At 33.9% G+C, this 19,269-nt stretch overlaps 2 protein-coding genes and 2 non-coding genes across 4 annotated transcripts; 2 read left to right on the plus strand and 2 right to left on the minus strand.

Moving 5' to 3' along the window:
* Nucleotides 1–1,002: 1,002 nt before the first annotated feature.
* Nucleotides 1,003–1,117, minus strand: LOC114192836. The gene has a single exon (XR_003606155.1). It is a non-coding gene; the product is annotated as a U5 spliceosomal RNA (small nuclear RNA).
* Nucleotides 1,118–1,805: 688 nt separating this feature from the next.
* LOC114192837 lies at nt 1,806–1,923 on the minus strand. Its single transcript, XR_003606156.1, has one exon. It is a non-coding gene; the product is annotated as a U5 spliceosomal RNA (small nuclear RNA).
* Nucleotides 1,924–5,586: 3,663 nt separating this feature from the next.
* Nucleotides 5,587–8,716, plus strand: LOC114192689 (protein DETOXIFICATION 35-like). The gene is made up of 7 exons (XM_028082473.1): nt 5,587–6,120; nt 6,582–7,207; nt 7,348–7,404; nt 7,508–7,746; nt 7,821–7,939; nt 8,154–8,240; nt 8,337–8,716. Exons 1-7 carry the CDS (start codon nt 5,845–5,847, stop codon nt 8,412–8,414), a joined length of 1,482 nt encoding a protein of 493 aa, XP_027938274.1. The 5' UTR covers nt 5,587–5,844; the 3' UTR covers nt 8,415–8,716.
* A 2,474-nt stretch (nt 8,717–11,190) lies between these two features.
* LOC114192713 (N6-adenosine-methyltransferase non-catalytic subunit MTB) lies at nt 11,191–19,145 on the plus strand. The gene is made up of 7 exons (XM_028082505.1): nt 11,191–11,342; nt 11,446–13,906; nt 14,332–14,415; nt 14,556–14,660; nt 14,781–14,889; nt 17,474–17,625; nt 18,505–19,145. The coding sequence occupies exons 2-7, from the start codon at nt 11,531–11,533 to the stop codon at nt 18,940–18,942; spliced, it is 3,264 nt and encodes a 1,087-aa protein (XP_027938306.1). The 5' UTR covers nt 11,191–11,342; nt 11,446–11,530; the 3' UTR covers nt 18,943–19,145.
* Nucleotides 19,146–19,269: the final 124 nt, after the last annotated feature.

Raw genomic sequence — 19,269 nt, forward strand, 5'->3', positions numbered from 1 at the left:
CCAACCTCTTTTTATCCTTAAATTTTGACTTTTATTGTTACTTGATCCTATTAAAAATTAGGTAAAAAGAAGGATTATAAGGAAAATATTTACAAAAATTATATTTTACTTTTTTACTTAACTGCCATCATTGTAAATTTATTTCGTTAGTGTTCTAAATCATATTCTTTGCAACTAAGTGAAAAATACATTATTCAAAATTTCAAAAGACGATTGTAACCATAAATTGTTTCTTCGTTCACTAAATATTTCATATGTATTTTACATCAATTTAAAATTTTATATATATATATATATATATATATATATATATATATATACTTAATTTAATATTTTAAATTATGATATTTACAATTTTGTCATAACAAGTATTCAACTAAAAATCAACCACTTTAAAATTCATTTTAACTCAGATCAACAAAAGTTTTTTTTTTTTCCTTTCTATGGACTCATCATGGGTTCTTTTTTTTGTATTCCATCTTTGGGCCTGAGAGGAAGTGGACATCTTTTTTTTTTTCTTTTTTGGTGCTTCTGTAATTATGGAAAAGTGGAATATTGCATTAACAAGGGTCCTTATGTAGCTCTTTCTTTTTACATGCTTTTTTTTTTCATTAAGTACTATACATTAATGTTCTTTATTTTATTTTTTTACAGAACATTAATATCTTTACTCACTTCTTATTTGTCTCTACAGGGCTGCTATTTTCATCCATTATTATTTTTACTAAAATGTAGTAAAATACTTGTTTGCTTTTTCATCTTTTATTCCTTTTCTTCCTCCTCAATTCACGGTTAGGTTGAATTCAGTGTTGGTAGAAAATCTGAAATACACAATTTATTAAAAAACTATTTAACTAAATATTAATAAATTATAATTTTGACTTCCTTTTCTTAAAATAGAAAAAAAAAACTTAAAACACTAATGATTTTCTTTTTTATACTACATATAAACTCATCATTATCAAAAAGAATTATCATAAAAATAAATTTTACACTAGTTGCAGGGTCTGTGTCAAGCCCTTTAAAAAAATTATCGTATACCACTATAAGTAGAGAATACACCGTATTCTTTAGTAAAAGGCGAAAGAATAATTCGCTTTGTATTCACTACATGGCTCCGTGACTTCACACTGCAGAAATTTTGCTTTTTATAGTACAAATAATTCATTATATATTCACTGTGCTCTGCAATGTGGACCTTCTCTTAGGTCAAGGAAAATCGAAATAGTTCACTATCTCTCAATTATAACATCTCTCAGTAATCAATTCAATAATAATTTTTCTTTCATATCATTCATTCTCCTTTACACTCTTTCCCTGTCTCAACTATGATTAGTTCAGGAAGAGGAAATTTAGTCTTATGTTGAAACTTCTGCAGGATCAATACTTTTGACCCTGCCAAAATAGGTTCTCTAGTGTTTTGAAACCTAATTTAATAGCTTTCTAAAAAGAAAGGGTTCTCCATTTTTTTTAGTGTTTCTGTTCAGATGCTGAAATATTGTGAGTCCAAAATTCTACATTCTCAACTATGTTTCAATCCAGATTCTAACTTTTAAAAATTTATTCAATCTAAATATTCTCTCAAATCTGGTTAGTCTTCCCCTTGCAGCAAACTTAGTGGAAATTTCAACTTACGACAATAGTTAATTCTTTGAAACAACAGTTTATTAGATTACTAATACAATTGAGAATAGTTAATTCTTTGAAACAAATGGCTAATATGAGATGTATAAATTCATGACACATACATAAAATATTCAAGATTTTGTGTCATAGTGAAACCAATATTTCAAACTGGATTACAGAGATTTCCAGAGGAATTCTCTTCCAAAAATTATTGTATGCCCGCTTTATGCAATAAAAACACGGTATTCTTTAGTAAAAGGCGAAAGAATAGTTCGCTATGTTTTCAGTGCACGGCTCAATGGTTTTGCCTAACAAAAATTGCACTTTATATTATAAACAACCCTTTTTATTTATAATGCTGCTCGATGTGGACCTTTAGCAAGAAGTAGGAAAAAAAAGAAATAAATGACCTTCACTTTTTCTTCTATCAATTTTAGCATCTTCCAAGGGGTCCTACTCCTCAATGCAACAAAAAATACCTAATGTTTCATCTCACTTCCAATTTCCCTTGTAGTTTTTTAAGTCTCAAAACCCCAAAGCAGATCAAGGAGAAAAAACTTTGCTTAGTTGAAAGCTTTGCTTATGACAGAGACATATAAATGTGTCTTGAGGTTTGCAGAAGCATTTTTTTAACCGGTAACCTTATATATTACGAAGGTGAATGGGTTGTAGAAAATGGTTGAAAAATGCATCCAAAATAAACATTGAGACTATTTTTGCATGTCCTTCTCGAGGAAGATTACAAAACTTTTACACTAGTTGCAATGTTGCTGGTTGGTGCAACTAAAGGTTTTAATTTAAGCCACGTTTTTCCATTTATTTTCAGGGTAATTGACCTTAACATTCACTTTCAAGTGTGTATAATACGACAGAAATATATATGGGCGTTCGATTTAAAAAAGGTTCATATGCTACACCAGATTTTAAAAAAGAGTGTATTAAAGGAAAGAGAGTGGAAAGTAAAAAAGAATTTAAAAAGAAAATTAAAAAAAATATAAAAGTATATTAATTTGAAAAAAAAATTACACTATTATGTTTTTGGTTACAAATTATGATAGTATATTAATTAATTTGAAAAATAATGTATGCAAGTGGCATGAAATTTGAATCCAAATTTTGGTACAAGTTGAGTGATCTGTGCGGGTGTGCTGTAGGTGGGACTCTCCCACGCCATAATTGTCAGAGCGATATATGAGTTTATGATTTTAACAGGTTTCACCTGATTTTACCGGTTTGACATAAATGCTGTGTGGCTGATTTTACATCTCAAATTAAATAAAAACCAATTTCAAGTTCTAACACTGAATGGATCTCCAGAAATAATTTCTACCTTTATTCTCTTGTGCAATACGTCGTTGTCAAATCTTATATATGAAAAAAAAAATGCATAATAATAATAATAAATAAATAAAAACTTGGTCCATTGCTGAGACAGCCGAAGAAGTGAATAACGTTTTTCATTTATGATGATTACAATGGATTTAAGAAGATGGATATACATAATATTAGTATTGGGCTATTCTCGCATGAGATTGGATTTGGATGTGATTACTTTTAAAAATAATATTATACCAACTTTGTTTTATTTTAATTTAAACTATTGACAATTTGCTGAATATCAATTTAACCATGTATTTGGTGGAAGACATTATATTTTTAATTAATTCCATCTATTAATTTTTTATTAAAAACCAATCATGAAACTTTGTTTTGTATTACTTTTAATAATAATCTTAATAATAGTAAGGGTAAATTTGTAATCTTTAGTTTTTTATCCATTAAAATATTTTTTTTAATCTATCACATTCATCAACTATTTCACAATTTTTATTATCTTTAAATATATTTTCTTTCACCTTCAAATATCTTAAAATAAACGATATAAATTTTACCTTCAAATCATCTCAAATTTATTCAATTATTTTCGTTCAAATTCATACTTAAAATTAAATACAGCTTAAATTTTTTCATATAATTTAATTGGATATGATTCTAACAAACTTAAGTACTTTTCTAGGCGAAACATTAAGGTTTAATACAATGCTAATAATATAAAAACCTATATCAAAATAAGAGTTTAATTAGTTTTATAACAGCACATATTTATGTGTCACCTTTGTAGTTTAAAAATTGGCAAGTTTACAATTTTTATGATAAAAGATAAACAATGTCTATCATCAAGAATATATATATATATATATATATATATATATATATATATATATATATATATATATATATATATATATATATATATTATCTTTAACTAAAATTACTTAGTTTTTAAGATACGTGATTAAGTTGTAAATAATAAAAATTAACCAATAATCAAATTGTTATTATGTTAAATATCTAGGCATCAATTTATAGTTTATAATTTATATTAAATATTCAAACATCATTTTGTAATTTTTTTTTAAATTGATATTATTTTTATAAAGTATTTAAAAAGTTAATTAAAGTTTTTTGAACTGATTAATTTAATAAATCAATAGAAGAAAACTTATTTTTAGGAATGGTTGATGTTGACCGATGGATATTTTGTCAAATGGTGCCTTATATATTCTTACGTATTGGTAGACCTTTTCTGTCAACCTCAGTTAATTACTCCAAATCGTTCATCTTACTCACTTTAATTATGTGCCAAGAATAAACAAATATCAATATTAATTAAAATTCAGCAATTATAAAACATTTAAAATAATAAAATCTTAAATTTTAAAGTTTGACGCGGTATTTCGTGAAATTTGTTAGGCTGAACTGTTCCCAGCTCAATAACTTTAAGTTTCATACAATTATTACAAACTGAGCGCAAGACTAATAAGTACAACAAAAGAAAACAAAGACAAATATATATTTAGTTTTCATAATTTTAATTTCAAAAACATTGCCAGAAGTTGAAAACATAGTATTGAAGAATAAATATAATAATATATTTTATGCGGATTTCAGTTGAAAAAAAAAAATCGGAATGCAACATTTTTTTCTTCTTTTCATTTTACACATGAGAATTCAGAAACGCAGTGGGATATTCTTAAAAAATACCTCTAGTATTTATCCCATCATAATCCTCAACATGTAACAACAAACCTTTTCTGCTTTCCATTAACTACTTCCTTATGTGGCCCAGCACAGTGCACGACAACGTTACTTTACAATGAATACCACGGTACTTAGTAACGTGGCACATCGTACACCCTTCCTCTTACCAAACCACACTATTATTTTCGACACTTTCACTTTTACACTCGAGCCATGTTTCATCATTTTCCTTTTGGGTGTAGAAGTATGCTTACGTTAAAACTATGTATACATATTCAATCTTTCTAATGTTGATGTCACATTAAGAGACGCTAAGCCTAATATACACTTCAAAACGATTGATAGATAAGTGATTCAAAATTATTTCTATTCAAGAGTTTATGGAAGGAAGAAGAAGCAATAATAAAGAAAAAAAATTGTGACCTACTACATTAATTTTTCGTTACAGCTTTAATTGCACTTCTATAAAAAAATAAAATACCACGAATTTACACATTTTACTTGGAATTACCTCTCTTGACATTTTTTTCTTACGTGATCATTTATTGAACAAATTTTACATAAACTCTAACAAACACGGCACCAAAGAGTATGTTAGAAAGAAGAAGATGAGTCATGCAAGTTTTATTAATTTTGTTTTTAATCTGGCGACTCTTTTTGTGCCAAACCAAATATCATCCCATTAGATTTTTATTTTATTTTTTTATTAGAAATCAGAGGAATTTAACAAACTATAGACAGAAGCAGCATGAAATTGTAAAAGAATGGTTGGAGAATTAACTTGAGATTCTCAACTTTCACCGAGAGTTACTCCGAGGACAATGCGATATTTTACTAGAGAGTAAAAATCTGAGAGAATATCTAGAACAACTTCAAATAGGGTTGTATACAATAAATGCACTGCAGAAATTTCTGTTCGCAGGTCACTGTCGAATTAACACAGTGCAATTTTAAGAAAAAAATAGGTGCATAAACATTTGTAGAAACATTGTATAATTAAGAGCGAGCAAAACCGAAGTTGCATCGGTGATGATAGAGGGACGCGTCCTTATTTAACAATTCCTCATTAGTTGTGCATGCAGGACTAAAGTTGAGTTCGTGAGTCCGAGAGTGGGGCACGTATGCAACTGAGAGTTTGACGTTGAATCGGAGGCGTTGAAGTGTTTGGTAATTGCGATGGATGCTCCCCTGCTCGTGAACGGCGAGGGGGCGGCGCTGGTGGCGGAGGATGGCGACTACGTGGCGGCGAGGGGGTTCAAGAAGGTTAAGGAGGTGTTCTGGATCGAAAGCAAGAGGATGTGGATCATTGCTTTGCCTATTGTTTTCAACATATGGTGCCAATACGGTATAAACTCTGTCACCAGCATCTTCGTCGGACACCTCAGCGACATTGAGCTCTCTGCTGTCTCTCTCATCAACTCCGTCGTTGGCACTTTCGCCTTTGGTTTCATGGTTAGCCCCTTCTCTTCTCTTCGATACCCGAACTACGTAACTTTTCGATCTATGTACGTCAACATGTTGTCTTGCAGTTCATGAGTATCGAGATTGTTGCTGAATTTCAAGAGATTTTTATCTGCTTCAAAATGTAGAAGGGTGTTCTTTTGTTCTCACCGTCGCTACTTGAATTTTTCCTTCGTCTTACTTGTATCTTTACTTATGATGATTAATTTTATTTTGGGTTTTTTAGGGTTTAGAGTTATCTATGCAATTACTCTGAGAATTTTGCATAAATATAGTGGTATTTTATAATCTTACTTTTACAATTTTAAAATTTGTTATGTAAGTATCTATTTATGGTGAGGGTAGTTACGACGTCTTCATTTTGGAGGATCCCAAATTGCAGAAATTGTAGTTGTTAATGGAATGTTGGTTTTTAAGAACAAAATCTAACGACAGTGAATAAAACCCTGTAGCTTGGGATGGGAAGTGCAACAGAGACGCTATGTGGACAAGCTTTCGGAGCTGGGCAGGTTCATATGCTTGGCGTTTATATGCAACGCTCATGGGTGATTTTAGCTGTGACCAGCATTTTGCTGTTGCCACTATACATTTTTGCTGCTCCAATTTTGAAGCTTCTTGGTCAGCAGAAAGATATAGCTGATCTTGCTGGAACTTTCGCTATTAAAGTAATTCCGCAATTTCTTTCACTTGCCTTCAATTTTCCAACGCAAAAGTTCCTTCAAGCCCAGAGTAAGGTTAACGTCATTGCATGGATTGGGTTTGTGGCTTTTGTTGTGCACGTTGGGTTGCTCTGGCTCTTTATTCATACGTTAGAGTTAGGCCTAACTGGTGCAGCTCTGGCATTTGATATCACGAGTTGGGGGATTACATCGGCTCAACTTGTTTATGTCGTGGTCTGGTGTAAGGATGGATGGAATGGATTGTCATGGTCGGCTTTTAAGGATATTTGGGCCTTTGTAAGGCTCTCTCTTGCATCAGCTATAATGCTCTGCCTTGAAATTTGGTATATGATGAGTCTCATAGTTCTTGCTGGCAACCTTAACAATGCAGTGATTGCTGTTGATTCCCTCTCTATATGGTAAGATCATACTTTCATTCATACAATACAACCTCGTAAATCATTCCTCCATCCGAATCGCAGTCCCAAGTTTTACATTTGTTTATGATCATTCAAATAATGGATGTAAGATTTCTGATTATTTCAATGATGTTTTATAGCATGAACATCAATGGGTGGGAAGGCATGATCTTCATTGGAATAAATGCAGCTATCGGGTATGAAACCAGAATTAATGTCTTGTGAGTTTGATTTTTTGTCTGTTTACTCTTGCAAATATGTTGAAATGCTGGTTCCTGTTTGTGTGTTTCTTATTTTCAGTGTCAGAGTTTCCAATGAACTTGGACTCGGACGTCCAAGAGCTGCCAAGTACTCTGTCTACGTGACAATCTTTCAGTCCCTTCTCTTGGGAATCTTTTTCATGGCTGTTATTTTGGCGACTAGAGACTATTATGGAGTTATTTTTACTAACAGTCTGGTTTTGCAAAAGGCCGTTTCGAAGCTAGGATTCCTCCTCGCTATTACAATGGTTCTTAACAGTGTTCAACCAGTGATTTCAGGTATAATTGACTACCATTTTCATTGTTTACTTCATTGTTCAACCCTAATAACAATTTTGAAATCATTCTTACAGGTGTTGCTATTGGTGGTGGGTGGCAAGCCCTTGTGGCCTACGTCAACATAGGTTGTTACTACTTATTTGGGCTTCCACTCGGGTTCATTCTTGGTTATAAAGCAAATTTCGGGGTTGAGGTGATATACCACTACTCTGATTGCATTTCCATCAAAATCTCCTTTCATAAATTTAGTGCAAACTGTTGACTTTTCTGTATTTAGATCTGCAAAAGTTAATGAAAAATAGCAAAATTGCTTGTTGCTGTACTGTTATCTGGTGTTGAGTGAAAAATGAATATGACTATACTGATACAAGCTTAAAATTTTGTTCTGATATCTTTTCCCTATTCAGGGACTTTGGGGTGGTATGATATGTGGAATGCTTCTTCAGACCTTCCTGCTCGTGTTGATACTTTACAAAACCAATTGGAAGAAAGAGGTAGTTCTGCAGAAAAGTGATACTGCTTTACTTTTCATATATGGATGAATTTTGAAATACTGAATCCTTTCATTCATTTAATCTTCTCAACTGTAGGTTGAAGAAACAAATGCTCGCATGCGGATATGGGGTGGACAACAAATTGAGGTTGATAAAGTTGCTGCTTCAGCATAATCTTACACACATCTTCCTTCGCCACTCGAATCAAACTCTTTCGTTTTTTTATCTGTTCTTAGTAAAGTTATGTTTTTTTGTGCGTTCTTAGTGAAATTATGTCAATGGTCTCACAAATCCATTCGGTCCATTTTGTAATGTATTCTTGCTCTCTCACAATCAGGGGCAGAGCACAGTCTAGCTGTGGTGTCTGATGAGAATCATGAAGACCAAAATACTTAGTTGTTTTTCCGATTTAGTTTTCGGTTTTTAGTTATTGAACATTTCTGTGAAAAAATAAAAAACATCAATATTTTATTTTACTCTTGCCTTTGCACACTATTTTATTCGATATTGCTGCGTTTTCGATAGCAGAGATGAGTTGATGATGCAGAATTAGATTAGTGTCATAAGAAATCTCGATAAGTGTCATTTAAAATATGAGACCTTATTTTTCACTGAGGTAGGTAAGGAATTGTCACCAACAATAAATGAGAGTAATCAAAATATAACACTTACGACTAAAAGGAAAAATATAAAACAAATAATTTACGTAATTTTTTTTTCAATTATTTCAAAAATATATAATAAATATGTAGAAGGTAGTGAAAATATTATCTCTAATATTGAATATATTGACACTCATTAATTCCCATTCTTTTCTGTTGATAGGAAACTTAATCTCCCGACTAAATGGTTTTAAGGATTTTTGTTTAAAACTTATTAATAAATAAATAAACAACTTTAAACACTAATCCATCATTTCTTAATGGTCTCTTAATAATTTGCAACTTAATTTTAAGTAAGTACATCTATAGTAATATATGAAAGAATTCTCTCTTTTATTTTCACATTTTAAAATATCAATTTTATCTTTTAAAATATAATTATTGATTATATTTTTAAAAATTAATCATCATTTTTGTAATTTTTTTTTTAAATTGTCTATTCTGATTTTTCTCTTTTTCTCTATTTATCAACAATTATTCTCTTATTTTTTTATATATATTTTATTTTATTTTTAATAAAATATAATTTTATTTTATATATAAATTTAAAATATTATATTATCATTATTTATTAATATAAAGAAATAAAAAAAGTCAGTGTGAGATGAAAACTGGGAACTCTGAAGAAAATAAATCACAATGATTTTTTTTTCCCTTTTTTCCCTTCTTGATTTGCCTGAATTGTGCGAACGAGAGTGAAAGATTTGTTTTCTCATTGTGCCAAATGATTTGACTTGAAAAAGAGGCTTGATGTAATTTCAATACTAATTTTTTTTATCTCGTTTATTTTTTTCTGCCGTGGGATGATAATGATGGAAAACAGTTTTTTTTTTTTTTTATACTTTTCATAAACAACAGAACAAATCAGACAGATAATGAATAGTGGAATTTGGGCCAAACTTAACTTATCTTCTCATTTTCTTGTGGTTGGGTTGTTCTTCGGTAATTGATTTCTCATATTTAAGAGAAGGCGTAATTTATAAATCTAAGTAATATTAGCTTATGCTTAAATTACAATTAAATTAATTAATTGTGCTAGCAATAATTTACAGTAAAGAAATATTTGAAATTGAATTTGAACTCTTGATTACATTGTTTGTTCGTAAATATACCACTTTCATGTTGTAAAACATTTAAATCACCACAAAAAATAATTAAATTTAAAATCAATGAAAAGCTACACAGGTAAATAAGTTAATTACATTTACCCTCAAAATCAAATAATACCCTTCCCATCCCTTGTTATAATTGCGATTGATATTAATATGCCTTTGCATTACGTAACCAAAAAATATATTTTTAACAAAACAAAAAACAATTCTTAATTTATTCTTATTCTTTTATTCATTTCAGTCTCACCAATGATAGAATATTTAATTAGTTATCTCAATCTTAAAAAAAAAAATGCAAAAACATAATTTTTTTGGAGTTCGATAGTTTCTCTTAAGTTTGAAAAATTCAACAATGCGATGATCTCACATATTAAAATTAATCAATGTTACTATTTGATTATAAATTGCATTACATGTTATTATTAATCAATACACATTGTCTATTTTTAAAATGAAGGACTTAATTAAATTCTTTATTAGGAAAAAGATCAACCAACCATAATAAATAAATAAATAAATTATAGCATAAGAAGAAGTATGATTAAGATAAAAGCGATTTTTGTGGACTAATTTCTGATTTTTTAAAGTTGAATAAAACAAAATTATCTATTTATTTATAACAATAAAGAAGATTCTATCTTTTATATTTACATTTCAAAATACAAATTTTATCCTTTAAATATAAATATTATCCTTTAAATATAATTATTTATTAAATTTTTGAAAATTAACTGTTATTTTTATCTATCTATCTATAATCTATATCTTTTATATATATATATATATATATATATATATATATATATATAACAATAAAAAGGAATTCTCTCTTATGTTTATATTTTAAAATATCAATTTTATCATTTAAAATGTAATTATTTGTTAAATTTTTAAATATTAATCGTTAATTTTATAAATTCTTTTTTTCTATTTATTAATAATTATTCTCTTATTTTTTTATATAATTTTAATTTTATTTTTAATAAATATAATTTTATTTTATATATTAATTAATAATATTATATTATCATTACCTATTAATATAATTATTTTGTGACGTTAGTTATTATTATTATTATTCTATTTGCTTATATTGTTTTATTTATATTTAACCTTTAATCCAAAAGAAAAATATTAGAATAGTTAGGCCCAGCCCAGACTAGGTTTGCAAGTTTCGGGTTCCCCAAACAGCTTCCGACGCCGTATCGGGTGAAGTAGCAAAAACCCAATTCTACTTTTCTTTCCTTTTTCTTCTTCCTCTTCTTCCCCTCTTTACTCTCTCGCCACCCACTGTCGACAACAACAACACTCTCCGTTCCCATTCGCCGGTAAGCCCCTTCTTTTTCTCCGTCTAAATTTTGAAATCGAAACCCCTCTGCAATATTTAATTTATTTTCTCATACAAATTACACGTATTAAGAAAATCCTCAGCAGAGTGAGTAGTTTGGGCGAATTCATGTGCGCCCGCGAGAAAGTTGTAGAGAATCACATTGAGTTTAGATTTTGGTAGTTGGGGATGGATTCGAGCGACAGTGGTCGCGGTTACTCAAAGCGCGAGAGGGATGACGAGGATTGGGAGTTCAGCGACAAGAGGAAGGATAGGTCTAGAAAGTTTGGTGGCAATGGGGACGAGGGCGAGGGCTCCGACGGAGGCGCCCGGAGAAAGCGCTCTAGCAGGACTGATAGCGACGATTACGATTCGCGCTCCAAGCAAGGGGCCAAGAAGAGGCAGGAGGAGAGCACGTTGGAGAAGTTGAGCAGTTGGTATGAGGATGGGGAATTGGACGAGAAGGCCGCGAGGAAGCGCGCCGGGGACGGCGATTTTCACGACAGTGTGGTGAGTAAGGAGGATGGGAAGGGTGATGGCGGCGGTGGTGGCCGGGAGAAGGTTGGGCATGAGGCCCGGAGTTCGAGGAGGAAATGGGACGAGGTTGATGCTAGTAGTGCGAGGAGGTCGCAGGATGAGAAAGGGGAATTCAGGAGTGGGAAACGCGATAGTTCTAGGGATAGGGAGAGGAGTGGATCTGCTAGGAGTGAGCATGGGGAGGGTAAAGCCTCTGGTGCTGATAGGGTTGTGAAGTCGAGCAGTAAGGAGGAGAGAAGGGGTGAATCCGAGAGAGGGAAGAGTAAGGGGAAGTCGGATTCGGTGGATGCTGGGCGCGAGGAGAGGGTTGAGAAGCCCAGGCATCATAGGGCCGCTGCTGGTTATGATGGGGCTGAAACCTGGGATAGGTCGGTGAATGTGGAGGAGGATGGGCATGTGCGGGTTAGGGATAAGAGTGCTAGAGAAAGTGGGAACTCAAACAGGTCGAGGACACCTGAGAGGAGCGGAAAACGCCATCAAGATTTGGAAAACTCTGAGGTGGATTATGAAAGAAGTGGTAGCTTTAAAAGGAAGGAGCATGAAGGCGATGGCTTTAAGGATGATAGATCCAAAGGGAAAGATGATACATGGAATGACAGGAGGAAGGATCGGGAAAGTTCGAAAGAAAGTTGGAAGAGGAGGCAACCGAGTAATTCTGACAAAGAGAAAAATGAGGAGGGTGCTTTTGATGACAACAGAGATTGGGAGTTACCTAGACATGGTTATGAGAGGATGGACAATGAAAGGCCTCATGGACGGTTTGGTGGTAGAAAAGATGTGAGTAGGGGGGAAGCTGTTAAAACATCCACAAAGTTTGGGATTTCGAATGACAATTATGATGTGATAGAGATCCAGACCAAATTTTATGACTATGGGAAATCAGAATCTATGTCCAACCATACTAAGAGAAATGAAGCTCATCAGCAGTACAGTGCGAAATCGGGTGTTAATGATGAAGACTGGGCATATCATCAAGATGAAAGAGGAAGGAAGAACGATTTATCTGGTGATGATCTGAAGGAGAGATATACAGATGATGACTATGATTTTTATGGGGGAAGAGGAAGAGGTCAGAAAGGTGGTGTATCTGCCCGCAGTACTGGTGGCCAAAGTTCTAGTAGTGGTGGCTCACAGCCTCAATATGGAAATCCGGAGTCTGGTTCCTTTAACAGAGCTGGTCCACAAGGAATGAAAGGTAACAGGGTTGGTAGAGGAGGAAGGATTAGGCCTACTGGGAGAGACAATCAGCAGGTTGGAATGCCATTGCCAATGATGGGATCGCCCTATGGACCTCTTGCAATGCCTCCACCTGGACCAATGCAGCCACTTTCACATGGAATGTCACCAGCTCCCGGTCCACCAATGTCCCCTGGAGTCTTCCTTTCACCATTTACTCCTGCTGTTTGGCCTGGAGCTCGAGGTGTCGATATGAATATTATAGGTGTACCACCTGTGTCTCCTGTTCCCCCAGGTCCTTCAGGTCCAAGATTTAATGCTGCTAATTTAGGGAACCCACCAAATCCGGCAATGTATTATAACCAGTCAGGCCCTGGAAGGGGAATGCCCCCAAACATCTCTACTTCTGGTTTTAATCCTCCAGGATCAATGGGTCGAGGAGCACCACCTGATAAAACTCCAGGGGGGTGGGCTCCTCCTAAAAGTAGTGGAACTCTTGGTAAAGCTCCTTCCAGAGGTGAACAGAATGATTATTCTCAAAACTTTGTTGACACTGGTATGCGGCCACAGAATTTCATTAGGGAGCTTGAGCTCACAAATGTTGTGGAGGACTACCCTAAGCTTAGAGAGCTTATACAGAAAAAGGATGAGATTGTTGCAAAATCTGCATCTGCTCCTATGTATTATCAGTGTGATTTGAAAGAATTTGAACTATCTCATGAGTTCTTTGGTACAAAGTTTGATGTCATTCTTGTAGATCCCCCATGGGAGGAGTATGTTCACCGTGCCCCTGGTGTCGCTGATCACATGGAGTATTGGACATTTGAAGAAATAATGAATCTCAAGATCGAGGTAAGCTATTATTTTGTTTGTGTAATTCCTTACTTTGTTATACTTGTTTCAGTCTAAGCATTTCCATCCTACCCAGATTTCAAATGCAAGTGAAAAACCTTTTTGATATTGTAAACTGGTTGGGCTAATTACTAATTATATTTAGTACTGTAGCTGTAATAATGGATAATGTTAAAAAGGTAAAGTAACAAGAGTGTATGCAGTATTGAAGCTTTTTTGTTGACCAAATAAATTTCATTTTTGTGCTTCTCATCATATAATAATCTAATCCCATCGGAGTTATTTATCAGTTAGTTGAATATATTAGTTTGTGTTATATATTAATATTAATATATGGCACTGCCTTCTTTTTGGTTTCCTTGAATAAAGACATAGTTTGCTATTTTTTGAATTAGACATCTCATTTATTCTTGTCCTTTTGTAAGGCTATAGCAGATACTCCTTCTTTCATTTTCCTTTGGGTGGGTGACGGTGTAGGTCTTGAACAAGGTCGTCAATGTCTAAAGAAGGTAGGTACATTATCTGAATATAGAAATTCTTTATGGGATATAGCCTCAATTGATGGTTTTGGTTCTTTTCGTATTATGTCTTCTATTTATTAATCACTCTGTCTGTTTTTCTCTTTATTGGTGTGGCTGGGTTTCTACAGTGGGGATTTCGTAGGTGTGAAGATATATGTTGGGTAAAGACAAACAAAAGTAATGCAACTCCGGGATTACGGCATGATGCACATACTTTATTTCAACATTCAAAGGTCTGTTAAAATTAGTCTCAAGTAAATGCGCAGGTTCAGATCACCATTTGAGCTTATTATATATAGTTATGTTTACACTAAGTTAATATACTTAAACTGTTTTGTTTTGTTACGATAAAGGAACACTGCTTGATGGGCATAAAAGGAACTGTTCGTAGAAGTACTGATGGCCATATAATTCATGCCAATATTGACACGGATGTCATTATAGCTGAAGAACCTCCGTATGGTTAGTATTATGTTTTATCATAAAGATCATAATGTCTTCATACTGGAATTTGCTCTCTCTCTAGTCTCTGCCTTGGTTATATTTTGTGTTAGTAATATATTTTTTCCATTCCTGCTATGAATCCATCTCTACTGAACTGTATAAGGGGGATTAATTTCAATAAATTTTCCATTTTCTTATTATTTCTGATCCAGTTCGATCAAAGATCCAATCTGGAAAAAAATAATGTCTTAGACTAACCCATTCAATAATTTGTCAATTGTTGGAATTGGGGTTTTGTCGGGTACAGTGGCCATATTTTGGGCTCTATAATCAATACAGAATCTCCAGCCTCCATTTTTTTTCTGCCCCGCATTACTGGACTAGAGCAGGGATTGATGCTTGGTCTAACCTGTAGGGCCAGACATTAGTAATTGAAGTTCTCCCTTCCAATATAATGGTACAACCATGTGTTCTCTTAAGTGGCAGTCTGTGCGGTTCTTAGAAATTCACTTAAACAATAGTTGGATGGCCTCTTATAGTTTAGACAGGCACAGTATGCTCTTTCCTGTATTCTTGTCACCGGATTGTCTTCATCGTGTAGAATGTTATGCTTATACATAGTTTTTAAAGATGCCACTAATCAGCACGTGGAAGGATCTCCCTAAAGATTGACATTTAGACCTGCCAGCTGAGTCTTCATGGTTGTCACTCTAAATTTCACCCTTGTCTCCCCCAACCAATCCAACAAATTTAGGGCAAGGACCGTGTCTATTCCTCGTAATCTAAATAGAAAGAAATCATGCACGATCAGCATGCCATGTATCTACATAATAATAACAACAGTAATAGTTGTAATAGTCTCTACTAATCTTATTTATGTTCGTCCACTACCTCCATCCAATTTTGAAGAGTATTGGGTGCAAATTACAATCCATACGCACATCCAGCTCTTGATCCCCATAATTTTAAGTCCTCTTGTATGGCATTACCATCATAATGTGATGGAATAAGTGTAGGGATTTATCCTCAACTCTTTCTTGTCAACATTGAGCTTCATCCGATTCCTCATGCCTTGTGCTACTAAACTTGTCACATCTAAAGCAGAATCTTCTCTTCATTTTCTCTTATAACTCATCATCGGATAATCTTCTGAATCCCGCTTCTTCTCTGGCACTCCCCACATTGTCCATGTCATTTTTTCTACTGTAGGCAGGTTTAAGTGTGGTCCATATCGAAATACTGCGCTGGCTCATGTTGAAGTAGATATTAGGTCTTGTCTCACCATGGGTAGGAGTTTTCCGAGTTGATGATGAAGGCTGGTTGACAAATCAGTTCTGTTGCTCAAAATTGGTCTCCTTTTCCAATGACCCAGTTCTTTTCTTAAAAGTTGGCCAAAGTCCATAAAGTTTGAGTTCATCCTAGCGGTGGCTTTTAAGTTCAGTCCATATCTCCCTTTTCAGCACAATTATCTATGTTCCCTGTAACACTCATGCCACCAACTCAAATTTCTTACATTAACTCACTATCATCATCTGTGCATACGGAGGAGAATATTTTCAAGTTGGAAACATTGAATAATAGCAGATTGGAATTGATTTCGGTGGCACGAGACCCCCATTATTGAAACATGTTTAACACTCGCCCCTCTGTTGGTAACATTGCATTTTACACCTGTCTCTTCCTGCCATGGAATTCTGGTAGAAATACCTTTCCACCCTGTTAATCCAGCTAAATGCATCTTCACCCAGTAATATGAGATTAATAATACGAGATTGGGGTCTCCTTCCTAACTTTTCTGTTACCACTCTGTCATTGCTTCATCTTCTGTGTCATCCCTACAGTTCTTAGGGTTCTTCATGGCAATTCCTGGATCAAATGCCGAAACTCCTGGCATCTTCTCACTTTTTTCCCATCTCATCTTCTCTGCCTCTCATTGTATGAACCAGATTTCAATTACATCAACCCTCGCTGGACCAAAACAAGAACACCTGAACTGGAGTAATTTTACTGCATTACTCTTCAATTAGTTCTGGATAGCAGAATTGCAGAAATGGAAGGTAACATTGTGTTCAAAAGACCCTGAACTCTCGCTGGTCCAGTTTCACTCTTTTCCTGTCTTTTTTGCACTCCCTTACTCCTTTATGTAGTTCAACTTCCTCCCTTAATTCCCTTTAATTGCCTTATAAAATCATTCAATTATTTCCATACACAAATATTTAGTTACCCTTGAATTCTTGATTGCTGCACATGCAGCATGTCACACTAATCATTCAATTCGCCCTTTGCTGTTTCCTAACAGACCTTATTAATAAAAATTAGTAGATATCACCTAAAGCAACTGTGATTTTTGCTTCTTTCCTGTGAACTTTTATCATTAATACTGTTTTTTATGCTTGTGAGAGACTAGGGCCACCTTGTTAATAACATACCATTGGCAATACATTTAGAAGTTAGACTTGAATCGGAAAATCAAAAGTCATGTAAAAGCTGTTTAAGATGAAAAATGATTGTTTTCTTGAAACCGCTTACTTTCATAATTGTTGTGCTTTTGTTATAAAAAAATAGAATGGGATAATATTAAATTTTTTCTCATATTTAACAGGTTCAACACAAAAGCCTGAAGATATGTACAGGATTATTGAGCACTTTGCCCTTGGAAGGAGGAGACTAGAACTATTTGGTGAAGACCACAATATCCGGGCTGGCTGGCTGACTATTGGTAAAGAGCTGTCGTCTTCAAATTTTAATAAAGAGGTAAGCAATTTGAAATGCTAGAAATTGTAGATGATGAAATTTTAGTTGATCCTTCCTGTCTACGTTTTTTACTTTATCTTAATACAGTTCACGTAATCTTTTTTCTTTAAAAGTTGATAAATCCTGGAGCATCTTTGTTCCTGGTAGGATATGATATTGTGACCTAATTTGCTCTGAGAACAGTTTTCACATTATTGTCCAAGTCTAGAACATATGTGCAAGCAGTTAGTCCTTCACTTTTAATTGTGTTATTTTGTGCGGTGGCTCTAACCCCATTGAATTTATTGGTTCAATACTTGAGAGGTGCATATCAGAAAGCGGTTCTAACCCCATTGAATTCATTGGTTCAATGCTCGAGAGATGCATATCAGAAAGTTTATACCATATAATTCTCATTCTGCTGTAGCAGAAGATTAGGTTTTTTATGCCCATTATCAGTTGAGGGCAAATTAAGTTTCTAAGTAAAAAGTTAAATTCTTGGAAAGTTTTCTTCCACTTTATCATACCTCCATCGCAATACTCGTACTATTGTAACACATTGGGAATGTTCGGCTAAATTAAATAAATTAACCATACTCTATAGTAGCCAACATTTTGAGTTTTTTCTTCAGAAATTTTAACCGAGTTAATTTTGTGGATAGATGTCAACCATTAAGCTAGCTCATACTTTCAACATTCTTCTAGCCTACTTTGTGGCCAAACGTTCTTGTAATGATGCATTTTTATGTCGATCCTATTTGTTTCTATCAGCGTTTATGATTTTATTTAACTTGGTGGGATGAATGTGTTGGCTCGAACAGAGCTTGTACTCAATATTATCTCTGTTATTTGATGCTGATTGCCTGTGTTCACCTGACTGATGGATTTGGATAAATTTAGGCATATGTGAAAAGCTTTTCTGACAAAGATGGGAAAGTTTGGCAAGGAGGTGGAGGAAGAAATCCACCTCCGGAGGCACCTCATCTGGTGGTTACCACTCCTGATATAGAAGCTCTTAGGCCAAAGTCACCAATGAAGAACCAACAACAAATGCAGCAGCAGAATTCAGTATCCATTTCTTTGACCTCAGGTGGGTCAAACAGAAGGCCTGCTGGGAATTCACCGCAGAACCCACCTGCACTTGGTGTCAACCAAGATGCATCAAACTCAAACCCTTCTACTCCAGCTCCTTGGGGTTCACCTCTGGAGGGCTTCAAGGGACGTGAAGCCTCTGTATTGCCCGCAGATGATAAAGTAATGGATATGTACGGCTTTCATGGACCACCATCTGCGGGCTATCTAGATTTTGAATCTTACAGACAAATGAATATGTTGTAGCATAACTCTTAAGGATAAAGTTGCTTTATGATAATTTTGTAATTTTTCCCCCCAGTATTTAATGGGAAGAAAAAAGAATTCTCATTCTACCTATTCATTCTTTCTGCTAGCATTGGCGATTCAATTGTTTAACCCGGGGGAATAAAAGAATGCGTCGGATTACTGTAAAATTAGCTCCCATGTATTATTTTATGGAATGCTTAGAATATAATTTCAATTTATATTCTTCCCGTGACAATGATGGAGCATAACGGTAAGACTCGCGATGTAGGAGCCTCAAACCAAATGGAGGAGGTTTAATCCAATTTACTTGATTTGGTATGGGGT

The sequence above is a fragment of the Vigna unguiculata genome, chromosome 7 (assembly GCF_004118075.2).
Source record: "Vigna unguiculata cultivar IT97K-499-35 chromosome 7, ASM411807v1, whole genome shotgun sequence".
NCBI classification, from domain to species: domain Eukaryota; kingdom Viridiplantae; phylum Streptophyta; class Magnoliopsida; order Fabales; family Fabaceae; genus Vigna; species Vigna unguiculata.

Bases quoted from the DNA above. Each gene is read 5' to 3' on its own strand.
- LOC114192689 (XM_028082473.1), top strand. From the start codon at position 5,845: ATGGATGCTCCCCTGCTCGTGAACGGCGAGGGGGCGGCGCTGGTGGCG. The intron at 7,208-7,347 runs GTAAGATCATAC...GATGTTTTATAG, and splicing joins GTTGATTCCCTCTCTATATG to CATGAACATCAATGGGTGGG. The intron at 7,405-7,507 runs GTATGAAACCAG...TCTTATTTTCAG, and splicing joins GGAATAAATGCAGCTATCGG to TGTCAGAGTTTCCAATGAAC.
- LOC114192713 (XM_028082505.1), top strand. From the start codon at position 11,531: ATGGATTCGAGCGACAGTGGTCGCGGTTACTCAAAGCGCGAGAGGGAT. The intron at 14,416-14,555 runs GTAGGTACATTA...GGGTTTCTACAG, and splicing joins GTCGTCAATGTCTAAAGAAG to TGGGGATTTCGTAGGTGTGA. The intron at 14,890-17,473 runs GTTAGTATTATG...CATATTTAACAG, and splicing joins AGCTGAAGAACCTCCGTATG to GTTCAACACAAAAGCCTGAA.